Raw genomic sequence first — 16,733 nt, 5'->3', positions numbered from 1 at the left:
AAGGCAGAGCAGGGGAAGAAGGAGGCGTTGCCCTCCAACAACACATCAGCTGCAAATTTATGCAAAACACTAAAAGCACTTCTGCTGCGGCCATCCTGCAAAGCAAAAAAAAAAATAAAGAAAAAAGCAACAAGAGCAGGCTCCGCAGGCCGTTCAGTCGCTTGGAGTGGTTTTGCAGCGGGCAGCCGGTGCAGGAGGAGGCTGAGAAACCCGGACCGGTGACGGTAAGGACGGACCGAGAGCCCCATTGACGAGCCAGACAGCAGCAGCGGTTAGCGGGATGCTAGGAGGAGTAGCCTCCGGTAGATCTAGTGTTAACTGGTCTGAAACATGGAGGGTAGCTAGCTAATGGAAGCTGGATGCAGCTGAAGGGGAAGCTTTTTCAGGTTGTGGAGGCTGAAGCTAGCGGACTGGCAGTGCTGGGACAGAATGAAGTGTGTGAGTGTGTGTGGAGGAGGGGGGTAATAAAGATACTGCAAGGATGAAATGGATAGGGTTCATACTCAAAACTAACGTTACAACAAAACAATTACATGTGTTGATGTATTTTGTAACAAAAAAAAAAGAAGAAAAAAAAGAGTTTCTGCAAAGATGCACATTCTGTAGGCCTACTAGACACTGACCACGTTTTGGTGGGGGGGGGTTTGAGGCCAGTGTATGTATTTTTAATGTATTTTATAAGAAATTGTTTTAATCTAGCTGCTCCAATCTCTGCTGAGGTGCGTTCATGTGCAGTTAAACAAATACGGATTGAAATATAGGGCTGATATAATATTAGTTTATTCAAGATATATCAATGTTGGCAGATATGTCAGCCAATAAGTCACAAGAAATTGCAGTGCAGAAATACAATATAATAACATATGTTTAAAGTAATTCAGAAAAAAAAATGTTGCTCTGTTGTCAAACCACAGAGCATTGACAAGTGTATTTTTCAATTGTAAAATATCCAGCTCCTTAAGAGGCCCTTTATAAAAAATGTTTACTGTATGTGTTTAATTAAAAAAAAAACTAATATCAGACAGTGAATGTATTGTGCCTGATGTTGGACCTCACCACCTGCCATTCCACCCATAATCCACCAATTTCCCAACCAATATCTTGCTTGAATTTAAAAACAGTTTTAGCATGGAGCCCCATTGTCGGTTGTTTGATATAAGGTATGATACAACAGCTGAGCGCCATTTAAACTCAGTCATTCATGTTGGGAACCATCACGACCCTGCAGCTAATGTTTGACTGATATATATTGGAGTTGATATTGTTTTCTGTTTGTGGATATTATGCCGTTAATACACCTTTTTAAATGAAATCAGTAGGCCTACTAGTGACAAATGGATTTTTAATGATTTATAAAAAAAGATTTGCAATTGTAAATTTGTATTCCATTTATCATTTAACATTTTGGTAATCACGGCTGCATCTTATAATACACAAATACAACCAAACATGAAAAAAATGTCAAGTAACCAACTTGCATTTGGAATGCTCCATATTAATGTCTAAAAACATTTATGACGTTGTCTTGGATTTATTTACGGATTCTGTGTACTGAATCGGATCAATCTCATTTGTTTTTTGTTTAGAAATGCTACAAAAAATATCTACATTTTATTAACACAGTTAACTAAGTAACTAAGTAATTGTTCAGTTTTGCTTTTCATTTCTAATTTGACTTTTTATTCAAAAGCCTTTCCTTGTTCATGTGCTCTGGGTAAGCATGCATTTCATAAGGTGCAGCGTGCACAATCTATTTACCACCCTGTGTTTTACTGGAAAGAGCTTAGTGTCCGATCTCATCTTTTCTTTTCGGCAAGAAAACAGTTATAAATGAATTGTTATGATGTGGTGCCTAAAAATGCCTCAGACGAAAACAGTAATCTTCAACGTCAGTCTAAAAGTATCCATATCAGTGTGACCAGGACTATATCAGTCAAACACCTAGTGAAATATTGAGTGAGTATTGTGCAGGCTCTGTGAAGAATGGTGTTTGTCAGGAACAGTGACAGGTGGTTTTTCATCAGCTGGGCTCTCACAGAGAAACCGTAGTGTGTGTTTCTCCCAGACTGATGGACGGCTTTTCTGTCTTCTGTCTCCTCAGCAGCCATGGAGACAGACGGAGAGCAGAACCAGCAGGGGGCCTCGACCAATGGGAACGCAGCATCTGGGACGAGCTCCCGCCCCTCTCCAATGAATTCCATGTCTCTATATGAAAGACAGGCTGTACAGGTATGCAGGTGTGCATGCATGCGTGCATGAGCTGTCAGCGAATTTGCTCACAGACTTTCATTCTGTTCTCATTGGCGCTTTTCTTCTCTTGTCACCTGACAAGTCCAAAAGGCGTGTCAAAAAACCAACAACATTGTTTTCATTTTAAAACCATGTGTGCTAAATTATGATCCTTTGAGTTTTGGCTAAATCAAAAGCCTCTCTCGCACTGCTAATATTTACTATTTGTTTATTTATAAGGAATGCAATTTTTTAAATTTTTTTATTTCAATAATTACAACACATTTTTTAAAACCAAGAAGGTATTACAGTTTTGACAAGTTAGCAACACATAAAATAATAATCATCAATAGTGTTTTAGAATTTTTTCGAATAATTTATTTTCTTTGCTAATGCTGACTCAGCCAATCTGCTGCGTTACCGACGATGACGACGACAGGTGCATCAAGGGAATGAAGAAGATTTACTCGGCAGCACAGTCGTAGTTAATCTGGCTATATCACTAATACACTTTGTTACGTTATATTATTAGCTTTTCTGGTCATTGTTAAGTCTCATTTTGCTCTGTTGCTAATTAAATTTGCAGATCTGATGTTGTTTTGTCAGCTGCTTTACCAACAAACAGGCAAGATGCTGCAGTTCTGGTTGTGGGTCTGGTTGCACCTGTTTGCTGTAGTTGTAAATGCTGTGAGGTTATTCAGCTATTTGTGTCTTATTGTGGATTGATGACATAAAACTACACTTACCAATGCTACAAAAATTTTAAAGGACTAATTTTCATCCTACTGAAATATGTTTTATGTTAACCTCAACCTTTTCTTTTTTTTCCCTTTAAACTTTAAATGACCCCCATCATGACCCTCGTCAAGTCTTTCGGTCCTTCGCTCTAAATCATGCACCCAACTGTGCATCTTTTTCACCCAGAGGATCACGCTCCAGTAGCACAGCTGAGAAGCAAAATTGAGGATTGCCAGTAAATGAAAATGACTTGTGAGTTGTTATGCTGGACATTACAAATGCCCTTACAAATGTCCAGCTGGAGCATCCAACAAGACCACAAGCAGGCTGCCTGTCTGATGATCAGATGTCAGGTGTGAGCCAAAAACTAGAAGTCTATTTTCAATAAGTAATTGAGAAAATGAGGAATTAATTAATTAATTTAATTAATTTTGTCCTTTTTATTATGACCTGGTATTTCTAGGAGCAACAATCTGACTAAAGTGTTTTTAGCTAATACACTTTCACTTTTAATGCTGACTACAAATAAAAATGTAATAGCTGCGAAATATTTTTAATTTTCTTTTTTAGTTTATGTTTCATTGAATTCTGTCGTTTTTTCTCATCAACTTCATCAGCTTTCATATGACGACGATTCCTGTTGGAAGTGTGAACGGAGCTTTGTGTATAAGCAAGATTTTGAAGAAGCACTCTTGTCTTTATATTTTATGATTTATGTGTGAGCCAATGGGCAGAAAATGATGGAGAGCGACTGAAACAGGGAGGTGAAGAAAGAAATTGAGTCGTGCTGGGGTTGATGGAAGCTTTGTGGGATTTTCTCTGGCTTCTGTCACCCTGCACAGCCATCTGTCTTTGTCACATTGCACACGTTAATCCAGCCCGCCATGCTCGCTTTCATGCCTCAACTTATTACTGTATGGGCCTCTGCTCATACATCAGGCAGCTGGCAGGAGGCCTTCCGCTCTGCTACAGCATCCCTCCCTCTCTGCTTTCTCTGCCCTCCTTTCTCTTACTCCACTTCCTCCTTCTCTCATTTTTCATGGCACTGTACTTTCCTTTTTCTTCCAAAATTTTCCCACATCTTTTTGTCCTCCGTCCCACCACATCTTCTTCAGCTGTCATGTTTTCATCTCCTTTTCTCAAGTTGTCTCTTTTATCATCCTTCAGTACATCAGTAGTATTTGCATCCTCGCTGTCTCATCTTCACGTTCCCCTTTTTTTCTCGACGTCTCTTTCTCTGTTGGCGTTCCTGCCCCTATAATTTTTCATGTGTCTCCTCTCCTCCTCCTTCCAGGCCCTGCAGGCGTTACAGAGGCAGCCTAATGCAGCTCAATACTTCCAGCAGCTGATGCTGCAACAGCAGATCAGCAACGCCCAGCTGCAGAACCTGGCCGCAGTGCAACAGGTAAAGGTGTGTATGCAATGTCATTCATAATCTTGCAACAAATAGTATCATGTGACTCATGAGATCCTTCAGTTACTCGGAGTTGTACTCAGTATATTGGACTTGGCTTGCAGTGAGTCATTCAGTAGTCTGACAGCCTTTGCAAACATCTCTCTTTTGGTTTTGTTTGGAGTAGGTTCAAATTGCATCTCTCTTCTTCTCCTCTTTTTTCCTCTTCCTCTTCCTCCCAGGCTACTCTGGCTGCCAGTCGTCAGTCAAGTCCTTCCAGCAGCAGCTCTCCTCAGACCACCAGCACCACAGCTGTATGTACTGTCTTTGTGGTTACACTCAAATGGCTGCACTCTGCCACTTGCAAGGACAACCAGTATCACTATCGCATTTTCTCCTACTATACTTACATTTCTAAGTAATGCATAAAAAAACTACATACATTCTACACATTAAAGCTACTCATTATCATTTGACAGGTCAGTGTAACATCTGGATCAGGTTCCACAACCAGCAGCCGTCCTATCGGCGCCTCAGCAACGTCCACGATCAGCCAATCAGTGCTGCTGAGTGGGACGGCAGGGGGGCAGGGACAAATGTACCTGAGGGTGAGTTACACCATAAACTTTGACAAAGACTGCATAGCAATGAATTAGTTTTAACACACTATAGCAAGAGTATAGTGCTTTTATACATTTATACAAGTATTTTGGGAAAAACCTTCTGTCATGACTAGTATCTCGTGAACTAGTATTTTTTTTTAATTGTCATCAGATCATTTTCATGCCAAAACATTGCAAGTATTAAGCATAATATATAGCAGCTCCATAAGGCAGGGTGTGGACATTTTCATTACTGATTTTATAGCAGTTTGATTAATGTATGTCCTCCGTCAAGGTCAAATGAACGTGCACTCTATACTTGACACCAGTACTAGCTGGGTTTCTGCGTGTTTGATGGCTGTCCTGTCGTCCTGCAGGTCAACCGCTCCCTAAGGGCCCCCATCTCCTCACAGCTCATTTTTATGCCTGGCAGCACAGCAACCGCTGCAGTGGCAACCGTCACCCAGCAGCCCCAGGCTCAGCAACAGCAACAGGAAGTGACACCGACTTCCACGTCTAGCAGCCAATCAGATATTGACCAGGTTTGTGGAATGAATGTGTTGATGTTTGATTTGAGGGGAGTAATAACTACGTGTCTTTTTAGCTAATTACTTGCCACCCTCTGTCCTTTACATTTTTTCTGTCACCAGGTGCAGAATCTAGCCATGCGAGGTGTGTCCAGTCCCAAAGGCGTTGGAGTGAAGACTGAAGCGCCAGAGAGGAGTGACTCGGGTAGGGAGGAAAGGAAAGGTGACCTGAAAACTGTATTTCATTCCAGCTTCTGTTACTTGTAACATTACAAATTGGCTTAATCATGGTCTGAAGTGCAAAAGTGCAAAATCAGAAATATGTATTTTGCATATGTTCACATTTTATCACGCACTTTTATTAAAGCTGCAATAAACGTTATTTTTACATTAACAATGGATCAAATGCTTGAAAGGGGGTCACTCATACTGATTAACCCACAGAGAATTATCATCTGACTCAACTCACTACACTACCTGCCCAGCAAACAGACCAAGTTAGCAACTAGCTGGTAAAGTGATACATCTTGGCCAGATCAAAGAAGCAAAACGGAGCTAGAAGGAGAGTGAATCTTGGATTCCAAAGACTGATAATGTTACTCGATATCAGCTGAATGTGTAAATAAGCCTCTGCTCCCTTGCCATATCAAGTTTATCAGGTGATAATATCTTTGTTGTGTTTACGGCTTGTTTGTTCTGCCTGCAAGTGACCGAAAATTCAGTTAATGCAGGTGCAATAAATGCAAATGCAAGTGTAATAAATGTTGGTGTGTAACTTTTCTATCTTCTTTCAGTTGCCTACTCCCTCGTCCAGCCCTCCCACCAATCAAACTCCCAGTCCCCCTCTAAGCCAAGCCAACCTCAGCCCCAGCCTCCCCACATTAAAATCCCAACGTACCCTCAGCCCACCAACCTCAAAGCCCACTCTTCCTCCTCTGCTGGTGGCTCCTCCTCGTCCTCCATCCCTCTTTCCCAGCTCCTGCTTCACGGAACCCGGACTCTCGCCACAGGAACCACCGCTCCCACAGCAGCACACACCCTGGTCCTAACGTCCAGTGCAGCATCCCAGCCCCACGGGTATCCTGTTGGCACCGCGACCATCAAACCAGCAGTCAACGCTCAAACCTTGGTGGTGCAGCCTCTGCAGAAGACTTCGCTAAGTGCTGAGAAATCAGGCCATGGCAATGGACCCATCCCCATCCAACCCAAAACTCTGCAGGGGCTCCGACTACCCCTCCAACTGCCTTCTAGGAACCCCCCTCCCATCCTGCCTGCCCCGCCGCCCACCAGCAGCTCGGCCCAGCCTCCCCAGCCGCCGCACATCCCGGTCCAAATCGTGGGGGCGAGGCAGAGCACGCTGGGCAACACCCAGGCTCTGGCGCTGGCCCGGGGCAACTGCAGCCAGGATGGAGCCGCTGTCCTCAGCAGCTCGTCCAACCTGCTCACCATGGTGGCGTCCATTGCGTCCATTGCGTCCAGGGAGGGCGGGGTCATGGGTCGAGGGGTGGGGCTAAAGACGCTTCAATCGCCCCAGGAGGCTCCCCCATTGGCTCAGGTCTCTCAGGTGCATCCGCAGGCCAATCAAAACTCTGGACAGGGTCAGAATGGACCCCTGGCTTCGAACCCTGCTTCCTCCCAGTCCCCCACCGTTTCCTCTCCTCCCACCTCGAGGCCTCGCACCTCCCTCTCCCTCCCCTTGGTGACGGAGGAGCAGAGAGGAGCATCGGCTGGAGTGACCACCAATGGGGACTCATCGGGTAGTCAGACGCCACAGGTCAGCTGATTACTGTTAATTAGTCAAGATTTCATACAATCCTTACTAATTAAGTGTGTGTTGTTTAAAATTTAATTACATTAGTTATCCCAATTAGAGGGGGGATTTAAATGGCTATTATAAGCATAGGTTTCATTTTCACCTCTCTCTTAGTATATTTTTCATTATTTCCTAGTACTTTGTAGCATTGGCGATGCAGTTTGTTTTCTTCTATCTGTTTACTCTGTATTATTTCTCATCCAAATAGAGTTTTCTAAATATAGGCTGTCAAATACCATACAGGTCTTTAAGGCTAAAAAAACTTTTTGGTTACATGTATAAATAAAAATTATTCAACTTGACTATTTCATATGTACACAGTAGACAGTTGCAATAGTTCAACCCAAAACAATTATTCTCCTCTAAAATTGCTTCCGGAAACAGAATATCATCAATTCAGTGGTGGTCTGAAGTCTTATGTGAGCCTGATAGAAGTTCCTTACTTGAAATTTCTAAATAAATCCCTCCTCAGCTGCTCCTGACTAATATAATTATCATATTTATAAAAATAAATATCATCAACAATCATCATCATCAATATCATCAACAAGGCCCGTGCCACTGACATTATCGTCTCTGCACATGTAAATATCACTTCATGTCATATCATGCATGGACCTGGCACATTGCACATATTTGTTGTTAATTGTAAATTGTTGTTGTTGTTGTTCCATTATTATTTTTATTTTTTATATTGTCAGTTGTTGTCTATTCTTCTGTTATTCTTATATAACTTGCATTTGTTTATTACATATTTATATATTTCTACATCTATTTGTGTCAGCTGTATGTCTGTCTGCGTGTAGCACCTTAACACCAAAGCAAATTCCCTGTATTTGTAAAACAATACTTGGCAATAAAGCTCCTTCTGATTCTGATAACTAACTCTTCCTATAGCTGCTCTGTAGTCTTTTCATCTGTTCGTCTGTTTAAACTGATTTTTTTTTTAGGGAAAGCAGTTGACTGGCTCGCTAAAGAGAAAATCAGACTCCAATTCAGCTAATGACGAAGATGGCCCCTCCCCTCCACGGCTCCAGCCAGTCAGAGATCACACCCCAGCACTCCTGACAAATCCAATTGAAGCAGGTAACATTATAGAAACGTGTAAATCTCGAAAATTCCTGAATAATTAGGTAGCACATTTATATGAATTGTTCTCAGCAGACTCACAACAGAAAACATGATGAATTTAACACAATGCTTTTTTACTGCTCCTCTCTCCCCCATCAGGGTCTGGTGCTCCTCCTCCAGCCCCCTCCTGTCCCTCCCCAGTGCTGTCAGTGTCCCGTGGGGTCTGCGGCCAGGGGGAGAGAGCTCCTCCCCCTCAAGCTGTGGTTAAACCAAACGTTCTTACACACCTCATAGAGGGCTTCGTCATCCAGGAAGGGGCAGAGCCTTTCCCTGTGAGTACATGGGATTTGTAGTTTGTAATCCCCCTTTCAGGCACAAGACACATGTATGACACTGGTTGCCAACCTTTTCTTTTAATGCTTTTTGTGAATGATTTACAGGTATGTGGTTCAGTAAAGGACTCGGCTGAGGATTTAACTAATGACAGTCCAGACACTAACCAATCAGAGACTGTTACAACAGCAACAGGTAACTGCCAAACTGCTCTGAAAGTACTGCTGCTTTCCAGACATGTTTGAGAGTAGAAAATTGCCATTTTCCAAGTGAGAAACGTGGTTGGGATTTCTCACTTGAGCTGCAGTTTGCAGGGCATGATAGTTTGACAAGATTATACAAAATCGTTAAACAGCTTTGTAGCTAAAAGTTAAGGACATAATTTGCACTTAAAGGTAACTGTCTGTGCTAACCTGCTAGTTAACCTTGCCACATGTAACAAATATGGATCTTACATTTGCAACCAAATGACCCTTGTTTGTCCAAGCTGGGCCGCAGGAATGTACAGAGGTTTCAATTACAACATTTCCCACCTCTGGCTGGAAGGCAGCATAACGGCACAGTGAAACACCATTACAGTCTTCTACTCTGGTGTAGAATAAGGAGGACCTTAAATTGTGTTGTTATTAGTGTGTGTTTGCAGTTCTGTGTCTTTCTCTGGATTTTCTCATGTAACATTATAGTAGTTCAACACATTTATCTATTTACAAATAGTATAAATTATATATTTACCTATATATCTGCTCTGTTTTCTCTCCAAACTTTCCCCTCAGTGCTGAAGTGTGAGTACTGTAAAAACTTTGCTCCTGCCAGCCAGTTCAGAGGCACCAAAAGGTTCTGCTCCATGACTTGTGCCAAGAGGTACTTCAACATGCATGAAATATAATATATACAGTGGGAGCCATCTTAGAAAAGAAAAACTGCTGTATACTTATATCGCTCACATTTTAAAAAAGAAACAACAGATTATGTAACTTTTCACAAACAGATGATTTAGTGTGACAGCAGTGTGGGAAATCTCAGGTGGCTACAGCTGTATATTCACAGCATGTATGTCTTCTGTTCTCATGTTTTATTCTTGTGTTTGAATACTGTGATAGTGCCACTTCATCCACTTTTCTCTACATAAATGGCATGTAAACGTATGTCTGTTTTCATGTCAAAGTGCAGTTAGTTTTGTAAATTTGTTTTCCTCTTTTGAATTTGCTCCATATTAAAATGTGCATTGTATTTATTGTGTTTCACTATATAAACAATGGACTATCTGCATTGTTTGAAACAGTATGCTGTCAGCATATGATTTTACATTTTCTGCTTCTGCTTTGCATTTGTCCCTTTGCCCACTACATGCGTGTAGATTATCTACCGCGTATGGTGCAAAGAGATACAAACTGTATGTGTTGCTCGTCTTGGCTTCAGTACCGTATATGTCACTCTTTGTCTACGATACAGTATGTATTGGTTCCCCAGGTACAACGTCAGCTTCAGGCAGCACTTCTGCATGCGACAGGGTCAAGGTCAAGATCACGCTCCTGATCAGGATCAAGGCCATGGTCACTTCTCCAACTCAGATGAGGAGGGTGGAATAACCAGGCGGAGGGTTCCCCGGAGGACAAGTTCAGAAATTGCCAGTGCCAAGATAGCAGGAAGACCCATACCTGTCAAGGTGAGAAGGAGGGAAATTAACAAGTTATTTTTTAAATTTTGAACAATTTTAGCCAATGAAGGTAAATGTTTCAGTGCTCATTTATATGTACCATGTTCCTTTTACACACAAGCAGTCCCTCAAGCAGTGGAAGCCAGAGATTACAGTTTTAATATATACAAACTGTGAAGTAATTGCATTATCCAGAATGAATCTATGGTATGTTGTTGCTAACTATGCGCTACATTTGGTTAATCTGGTCTTGCTGGAGGCTGGAGTGGATTAAGATGCAAAAAAAAAAAAACATTCAGCAAAGGGTTCAACAGAAATATTTTGTAATTTGATCATAGGTTTCAATTTGCCAAGAAGATTCCACAATTTGGTGTCAAAATTATCACTGGACCACACTGTGTTTCCCATTCATTGATTTATTTGTGGCGACACGCCACAATGTCAATGCTGAGCGCCACAGAGCCTACTATTAACTACTTAATGAGTAAAATCAAGTCATTGTGGAGCTTCGCGCTGCGCATAGATTCACTCAGCACCTCCGCTTGCTCGCTCCCCCCCCCCCCCCAACACATTGAAACGGAGCTGTGACTTTGTAGAAAAACGCATTGAAGTTAACTCTAAGAATTTAATCTATATATTTTCTTAACACAACGCTATCGATGTCGAAGATGGTATGTTAACGTTACAATATAGCCGGGTTGTCGAGGTTGACACGCAGTACATAGCTGCTATCGATTGCACCCTCCTTCTCCCTGCCACCACAGATATGGCCCTTTCAGATAGGGAGCAGTTTGCACTGTGCTGGCCGCTGGGTTCAGCACAAAAGTTCAACTATTTTGAACTTTTACCGCGGCGTGTGTGGGAGGTCGCTTAGCAACGCGCCACTCTGCTGTCCTTGCGCTTTGCATTGAAAATAATGGCTTTCGCAGCGCAGCAGTGCGGTCATAGCAGTCTGTCTGAAAGGCCCATTACATGGTAATTATGTGGGAAACACTGTACACGTGCATTTACAGATGTTTCTGGTGGTTTCTCATAAAGCTTTTTTCTTCCATGCTGGCATTTCACTGACTTGCTGCAACGTAACACCGCCCCCTGCCGATCAGCTCGCCAATCGGTGATCTGAAGTAGCCATGATCAGACGATATGAAAATAAAGACGATCGCCCAATCCTAGTGTCCGCCCCTCCCCTGTCCTTAAGTTAGGAGGACACTTGTAAATCATTTCGTTAAAATATCACTGTATGTTTCCCTTTTCCCAGGAAAAAAGCCCTAGACCAAAAGTACAAAGGAATATATGGAGACGTATGTCCACATATTTTTGGCCACATAGTGTCATGTGTAAATGCAGTAAAACCACAACAGATATGAACGTATTAACACATAAAAGCAGCCACAGAACTTTGACTTAGACAGTGGGCTGGGCATATTTTGAGATGGAAAGCTCGGAGGTCCCATGACGCAGTGAACAAGACATGTGGCTTTGTGCCATGGGTTCAATTCCCACTGTGACAAATCCATCCATGTGTTCCTGAGCACTTAACCCTTAGTTACTCCAGAGGCATGCAACCTCTGACATATATAGCAATTGTAAGTCGCTTTGGATAAAAGTGTCAGCTAAATGAGTAAAAGGAAATGGAAAGCAGTTTATGATCCATCAATAGCTTTCAGTAATTCATTCTCATTCTGCCACCTATTGGCTGCAAGTAGGCACAGCAGGTTTTTGCAAAGAAAGCACATAACAAGGATCATTCTCTCACATTCTCTCTGTGATGCTGCCAAACTGTTTTGAGTTTTCAATGCAGACACTTGTCATTTTGGGTATATACATAAAGACTGTTTCTTGGTACAGCTTTGATCTTTGCATGTAGTCACACACCGTCAAACTGGGAGACAATCCAGTGCAACCACAGGCCCACCGAGTCGACTACTGAGCCCTTCTTAATGCCTTGCTCACGGGTTCCTCATCCTCCCTGCAGTGCCGTTCAGAGTCCAGCCATTCAGATGAGGAGTCCAGTGGAGAGGAGGATGAAGATGACCCCATGTCCCTCTCACCCGCCTCCTCAGCCTCCTGCCACCAGCCGCCTCCTCCGCTCCCAACGGAGAGTTCTGCACCCAGCTGCCTGCCCGCTAGCCCCGCCCAGTGGAGCGTGGAGGAAGTGTCGCAGTTTATTTCCTCCCTACAAGGTTGGAAGCGGATTACATCTTTTTGTGCATGTTGAATGTCTTTAGAAACAAAATTAATTTAAATTCTTCCAGATGTAACACTAGTGTATTTTAAGTTGAATTATTGATGTTTTAATAAGTCTTTATGTTTACAAGCATTCAAGATTGGTATTGTGTACAGTAAGTCATCTGTAGAGATGAAGAGACTAGCTGTTTAAAAGAATAGCAGTCTGAAAAGTCACACATTTTTATAATCAGTGAATCATTTGACGTCATCGCACTTTTTCCCCTTATCCTTATTTTTGATTTTGTCGCTCCTTCTCCATGTTTCTTTCTGTTTATATTCCTCTTCGCAGGCTGTGAGGAGCTCGCCTCCCAGTTCTTGTCGCAGGAGATTGACGGCCAGGCTCTGCTGCTGCTGAAGGAGGAGCATCTCATGTCCACCATGAACATCAAGCTAGGTCCTGCTCTCAAGATCTGTGCCCACATTAACAATCTGAGAGACTGATGTCAGTGTTTCCATAAATCCACAATGTTCAAAGTCAAGCCCTGGGCATTTACCCCAAACTCCTGTTCCGCACCCAGTTCAGATACGGAACTGGTCTCAGAGCAGTCAGAGGCCTGCAGGTGCATGCATAAGGTACAGTTCATTTGCAAAACAAAAGTCAAGGCTATTTAGCTAGCTGCAGCACTTGAATATATTCTTGATTTGTCCACTCTTTACCACATTTTCAAATGTCGTACTTGCACAGGGGTAATGTTACAGTTACAGTATTGTCCCGTTTAAAGCTGTCATGTCAGTGCGTTGCGAAATACAACAGCTGTATTTTGGTAAGGATACATGTTACCGAAAATGTCATTTCAGCGCAAAATCAGTACTTGCAGTCAGAAATAGGCTTTACCAAGTGATTTCAATTTGCTTTTTAGATGCACAACTACAGTACAGTCTTGTGCCTGTCTTGTAAAATGCAAAAATGAAGGTTTTGAATGTATTTTCAACACAGGAATCACTTGTAATATGTGGTGAGGGTTGTTACTTGCACAGTATCCCTACATTTTTAAGTTTATGTACAAACAGGGCTGCCCATTTCACAGGCTTTAACCGAGGCTGTTTTAATCTTTATGTTACATCTCATATTTCTGCTAAAGTTCAACAGAATCTTCAAAAGGAAACAAAATAATGAATAAGCTTACAGATGAACACACTACTAATTATTCATTGTATCATATTGTACAGGAAAAGTATTTTTGAAAGATTTGCTGACTTGTTTGGCTTGAGTGTCATCTCGTCGAACACTCATCATGGATTCAAAAACGAGTTTTTGATTATAACTCTTGACCTGATTTAAGCCACAATCAGCACAGACTTCGGACAGAAATGCAGTAATGAACTTATATCTACCCAACCCTAGTGTCACATAACAAGTGCTTTCAAGAAGAATTTTGTAAGGAAAGCAATCATGATTTTTAACATTAATTTTATGTATGTCATAGAAACATAAAAAAAAACATAATAATTTTGTAAAAATGGTCATCATCAGTTTTAAATGGTGGCTTTTTTATTTTGGAAGTAGCCTCTTCTACTCAATTTACAGGGTATAGTTGGTTACGAGTACAGGGTACTGGCTGCAGAAATGCCAGACCAGAGTCCAAATGAGACCCCTCAAGCCTCAGAGAGCATTTCATATTTCATGTGAGGCAAAAACTACTGCAAAAATACAGATGTTTCATATAGTTTTCTCACATCTATACACTATTTTTTACATACAGAGCACATCAACAGTTGATAAGACACTACTGCAAAATGCTTTACAAATTTTTCACTGAGGATCTTTAGGAGATCCAACCTTTTAAAGTTTTTTTAACAGAGGACTTTTTGTTGACTCTACTCTTAAAAGGACTATAATCTGCAAAATTATTAAAAGACTATTTTGTTCGGTCAGGCAATTTCAAGAGTGTCACTTTTTTGGGTACAACCACAGCTGCCCCTGATCTATACAAATGTATGCGTATGAGTGAAGGGTAACGTCATGGGCTTGATTTTGTGAAAGACATGCTGAAACAGATAAGTAAGCGGCAAATGTGAAGATATGCTGTTAATTTGTAGTATCTTTTAAGCTACATTCATGAACAAAATCAGAAAGTCTGTGAAGAAAATCAGGCTGGCAGCCACATGTGGACCTATGTTTGTGATGGATGAATAAAAATCATACCTGAATGAGTGAGTGAATGAGAAAACCTTAAACTATACTGTAATAAGTGTAAAATTTGCCTTTATATTTAAATGCACATTTTTTTGCTGAATTGCCTTGTTTAAGCTTTTAACTGTAGAAGTTCTCTCATGTTATCTCTCTGTGAACCTTGTGGCCTTTCTCACTAGTCTCTACAATAGGTTTAGATGAGGATTGTCTGTTTTTTAACTACTTTTCATATCATTCCTTGTTTTATATTAGTGCTTACTTTTTTACAATTGTTATTTCAAGCAATGACATCTGTTGCCTTTCCCAAAAAGCGTGACTGAATTGTAGCTACCTTGATCAAGGAAACTTGCTGTCTTCCTCATAGCTTTGTCACATAGCGTGTAACAACAGTATTTACCTTTCTAGCTAGCTATCTTTGGCTTTATTGTTAGTGACTGTGGCTATTACAGTATTTTCTTTCAAAAAGGATAATAATCTTTGATAGCTGTGTGTTTATATGTCATAGTCACCCAAGGATTTTGAAGTTTAAATTTGCAGACGTCATATTGTGAAGACCAAAAAATAGAGCACTTGTACTACACTACAAGTGATTTGCACCACAATTTCTTAGTCAAATCATTTCCGTTCTGCAATGATGACTGGTGTAACATTTGTTAACAAGCAGACCTTTACGACTTTGTTTATTTAATCATTGTTCTCCCAAAAAGTAGCACTTTTCTCATAAAATAACTGCATTCAGCAAAAGGCCTTTTTTTAATAAAGAGCTACTTCAGAATCAAAATGTGTTTGCTTGCAATAATCAGAAAAAAATGGCAGAATCTTGGAGGGACTGAGTTTGATGTGGCGAGGCTAACAACACTATCATGCAAATAAATAATCAAGGAACCGTTTTAATTTCTGATGCCTGTGTTTGTATTGAAAATGGACTTAAATACAAAGGCCACCTTAGCATAAGGGATGGAAAAAGTCTTCCATAATGTTTATATTTGCATGTCAGACTTTTCATGAATTGCTTTCAATGTGGCCCATTCCCTCATTAGCAAGTGAGAACAATTACAGGTTTTATAGGGTGTGTTTGTTTTAAACCTATATTATGGTTAGGTTTGTCTGATTTGGTAGCAAATTAACATAGTTTCCAGGAGTTTGTCAAACTCTGTTTTCAGCAGATATTTTTTCTACTGAGTTGCTTGATAAAGACAAATAACCCTGCAAAAGGGTGTTTGTATGCATTTGAAAACACGGTATCATCCTCATCATTGGATGGGCCATATACTGTATGACACAGAAATGAGGGAGCCCTGGTTTTACAGTGCAGTGTTATGGTCCCCTCACACTGCTGTAAGGTGAACCTCCTCACCTCTGCTGTATAGCTGTGAAAGTAAATACATATAGACATTTTTGTTATAGTTTAAAAAGTGTAGGAAGTATTTATTGTTTTCTTTCATTATATTAGTCTAGTCAATTTGAACAGAGTTGTAGTTTACAGGAAAATAAATATTTAATATCCATATATTACTATTTAAACATATAAAGTGAATGTGCTTTATGCCTTTCTGTATTCTAGCAGTAAAAACAAGTAAACAAAAGTTTTGTTTCATAAACAACGCTATAAACATGTTGACATTCGGGTTGGACCACACCCATATTAGACCTCTGACTTCATTTTGATCTCAACTACACACCTGTAAAGTTTTGTGTCTGCATCTTCAACGTTTGTGAAAAATTTGGACATCTCCACAGAAAGACAGACAGACATATAAACACATGGCAAAGGACTCAAAACCACTTCTGTGGTAGTTACCACTAAGGTAAGGTGTCTCCAGGACCATGTTTTGCCATGAGACCATACACACACACACACACACACACACACACTATGGAAGCTTAACGCATTCACTTGGAAAAAAAAAATACTCTGTTTTCCTTCTGAATTAACAGATAATGTACCTCAAAATCCCAGGAGAGGCTCTTGTTTAGCTGATTTGGTGGAGGTAAACATGTCCCACC

The 16,733-nt window shown here is 41.0% G+C and overlaps 1 protein-coding gene across 6 annotated transcripts; it reads left to right on the top strand.

The window, feature by feature from the left end:
- The first annotated feature begins 30 nt into the window (after positions 1–30).
- LOC123976353 (polyhomeotic-like protein 1) lies at positions 31–15,615 on the top strand. 6 transcript variants are annotated; one of them, XM_046058454.1, is made up of 15 exons: positions 31–224; positions 2,105–2,229; positions 4,262–4,378; positions 4,603–4,674; positions 4,840–4,968; positions 5,340–5,504; positions 5,613–5,712; positions 6,284–7,263; positions 8,253–8,388; positions 8,533–8,705; positions 8,814–8,901; positions 9,480–9,567; positions 10,159–10,372; positions 12,339–12,546; positions 12,882–15,615. In XM_046058454.1, the coding sequence occupies exons 2-15, from the start codon at positions 2,107–2,109 to the stop codon at positions 13,031–13,033; spliced, it is 2,745 nt and encodes a 914-aa protein (XP_045914410.1). In that variant the 5' UTR covers positions 31–224; positions 2,105–2,106; the 3' UTR covers positions 13,034–15,615. The 6 variants fall into 6 exon arrangements, with proteins under 6 accessions (XP_045914410.1, XP_045914414.1, XP_045914411.1 ...); XM_046058458.1 differs by having other exon boundaries at positions 2,102–2,229; positions 4,262–4,372; positions 10,177–10,372; XM_046058455.1 differs by having other exon boundaries at positions 2,102–2,229; positions 4,262–4,372.
- Positions 15,616–16,733: the final 1,118 nt, after the last annotated feature.

Source organism: Micropterus dolomieu, linkage group LG09 (assembly GCF_021292245.1).
Source record: "Micropterus dolomieu isolate WLL.071019.BEF.003 ecotype Adirondacks linkage group LG09, ASM2129224v1, whole genome shotgun sequence".
In the NCBI taxonomy this organism is placed as follows: domain Eukaryota; kingdom Metazoa; phylum Chordata; class Actinopteri; order Centrarchiformes; family Centrarchidae; genus Micropterus; species Micropterus dolomieu.
Note: the sequence above shows the minus strand (reverse complement) of the source record. Positions and strands in the feature narration are given on the sequence as shown.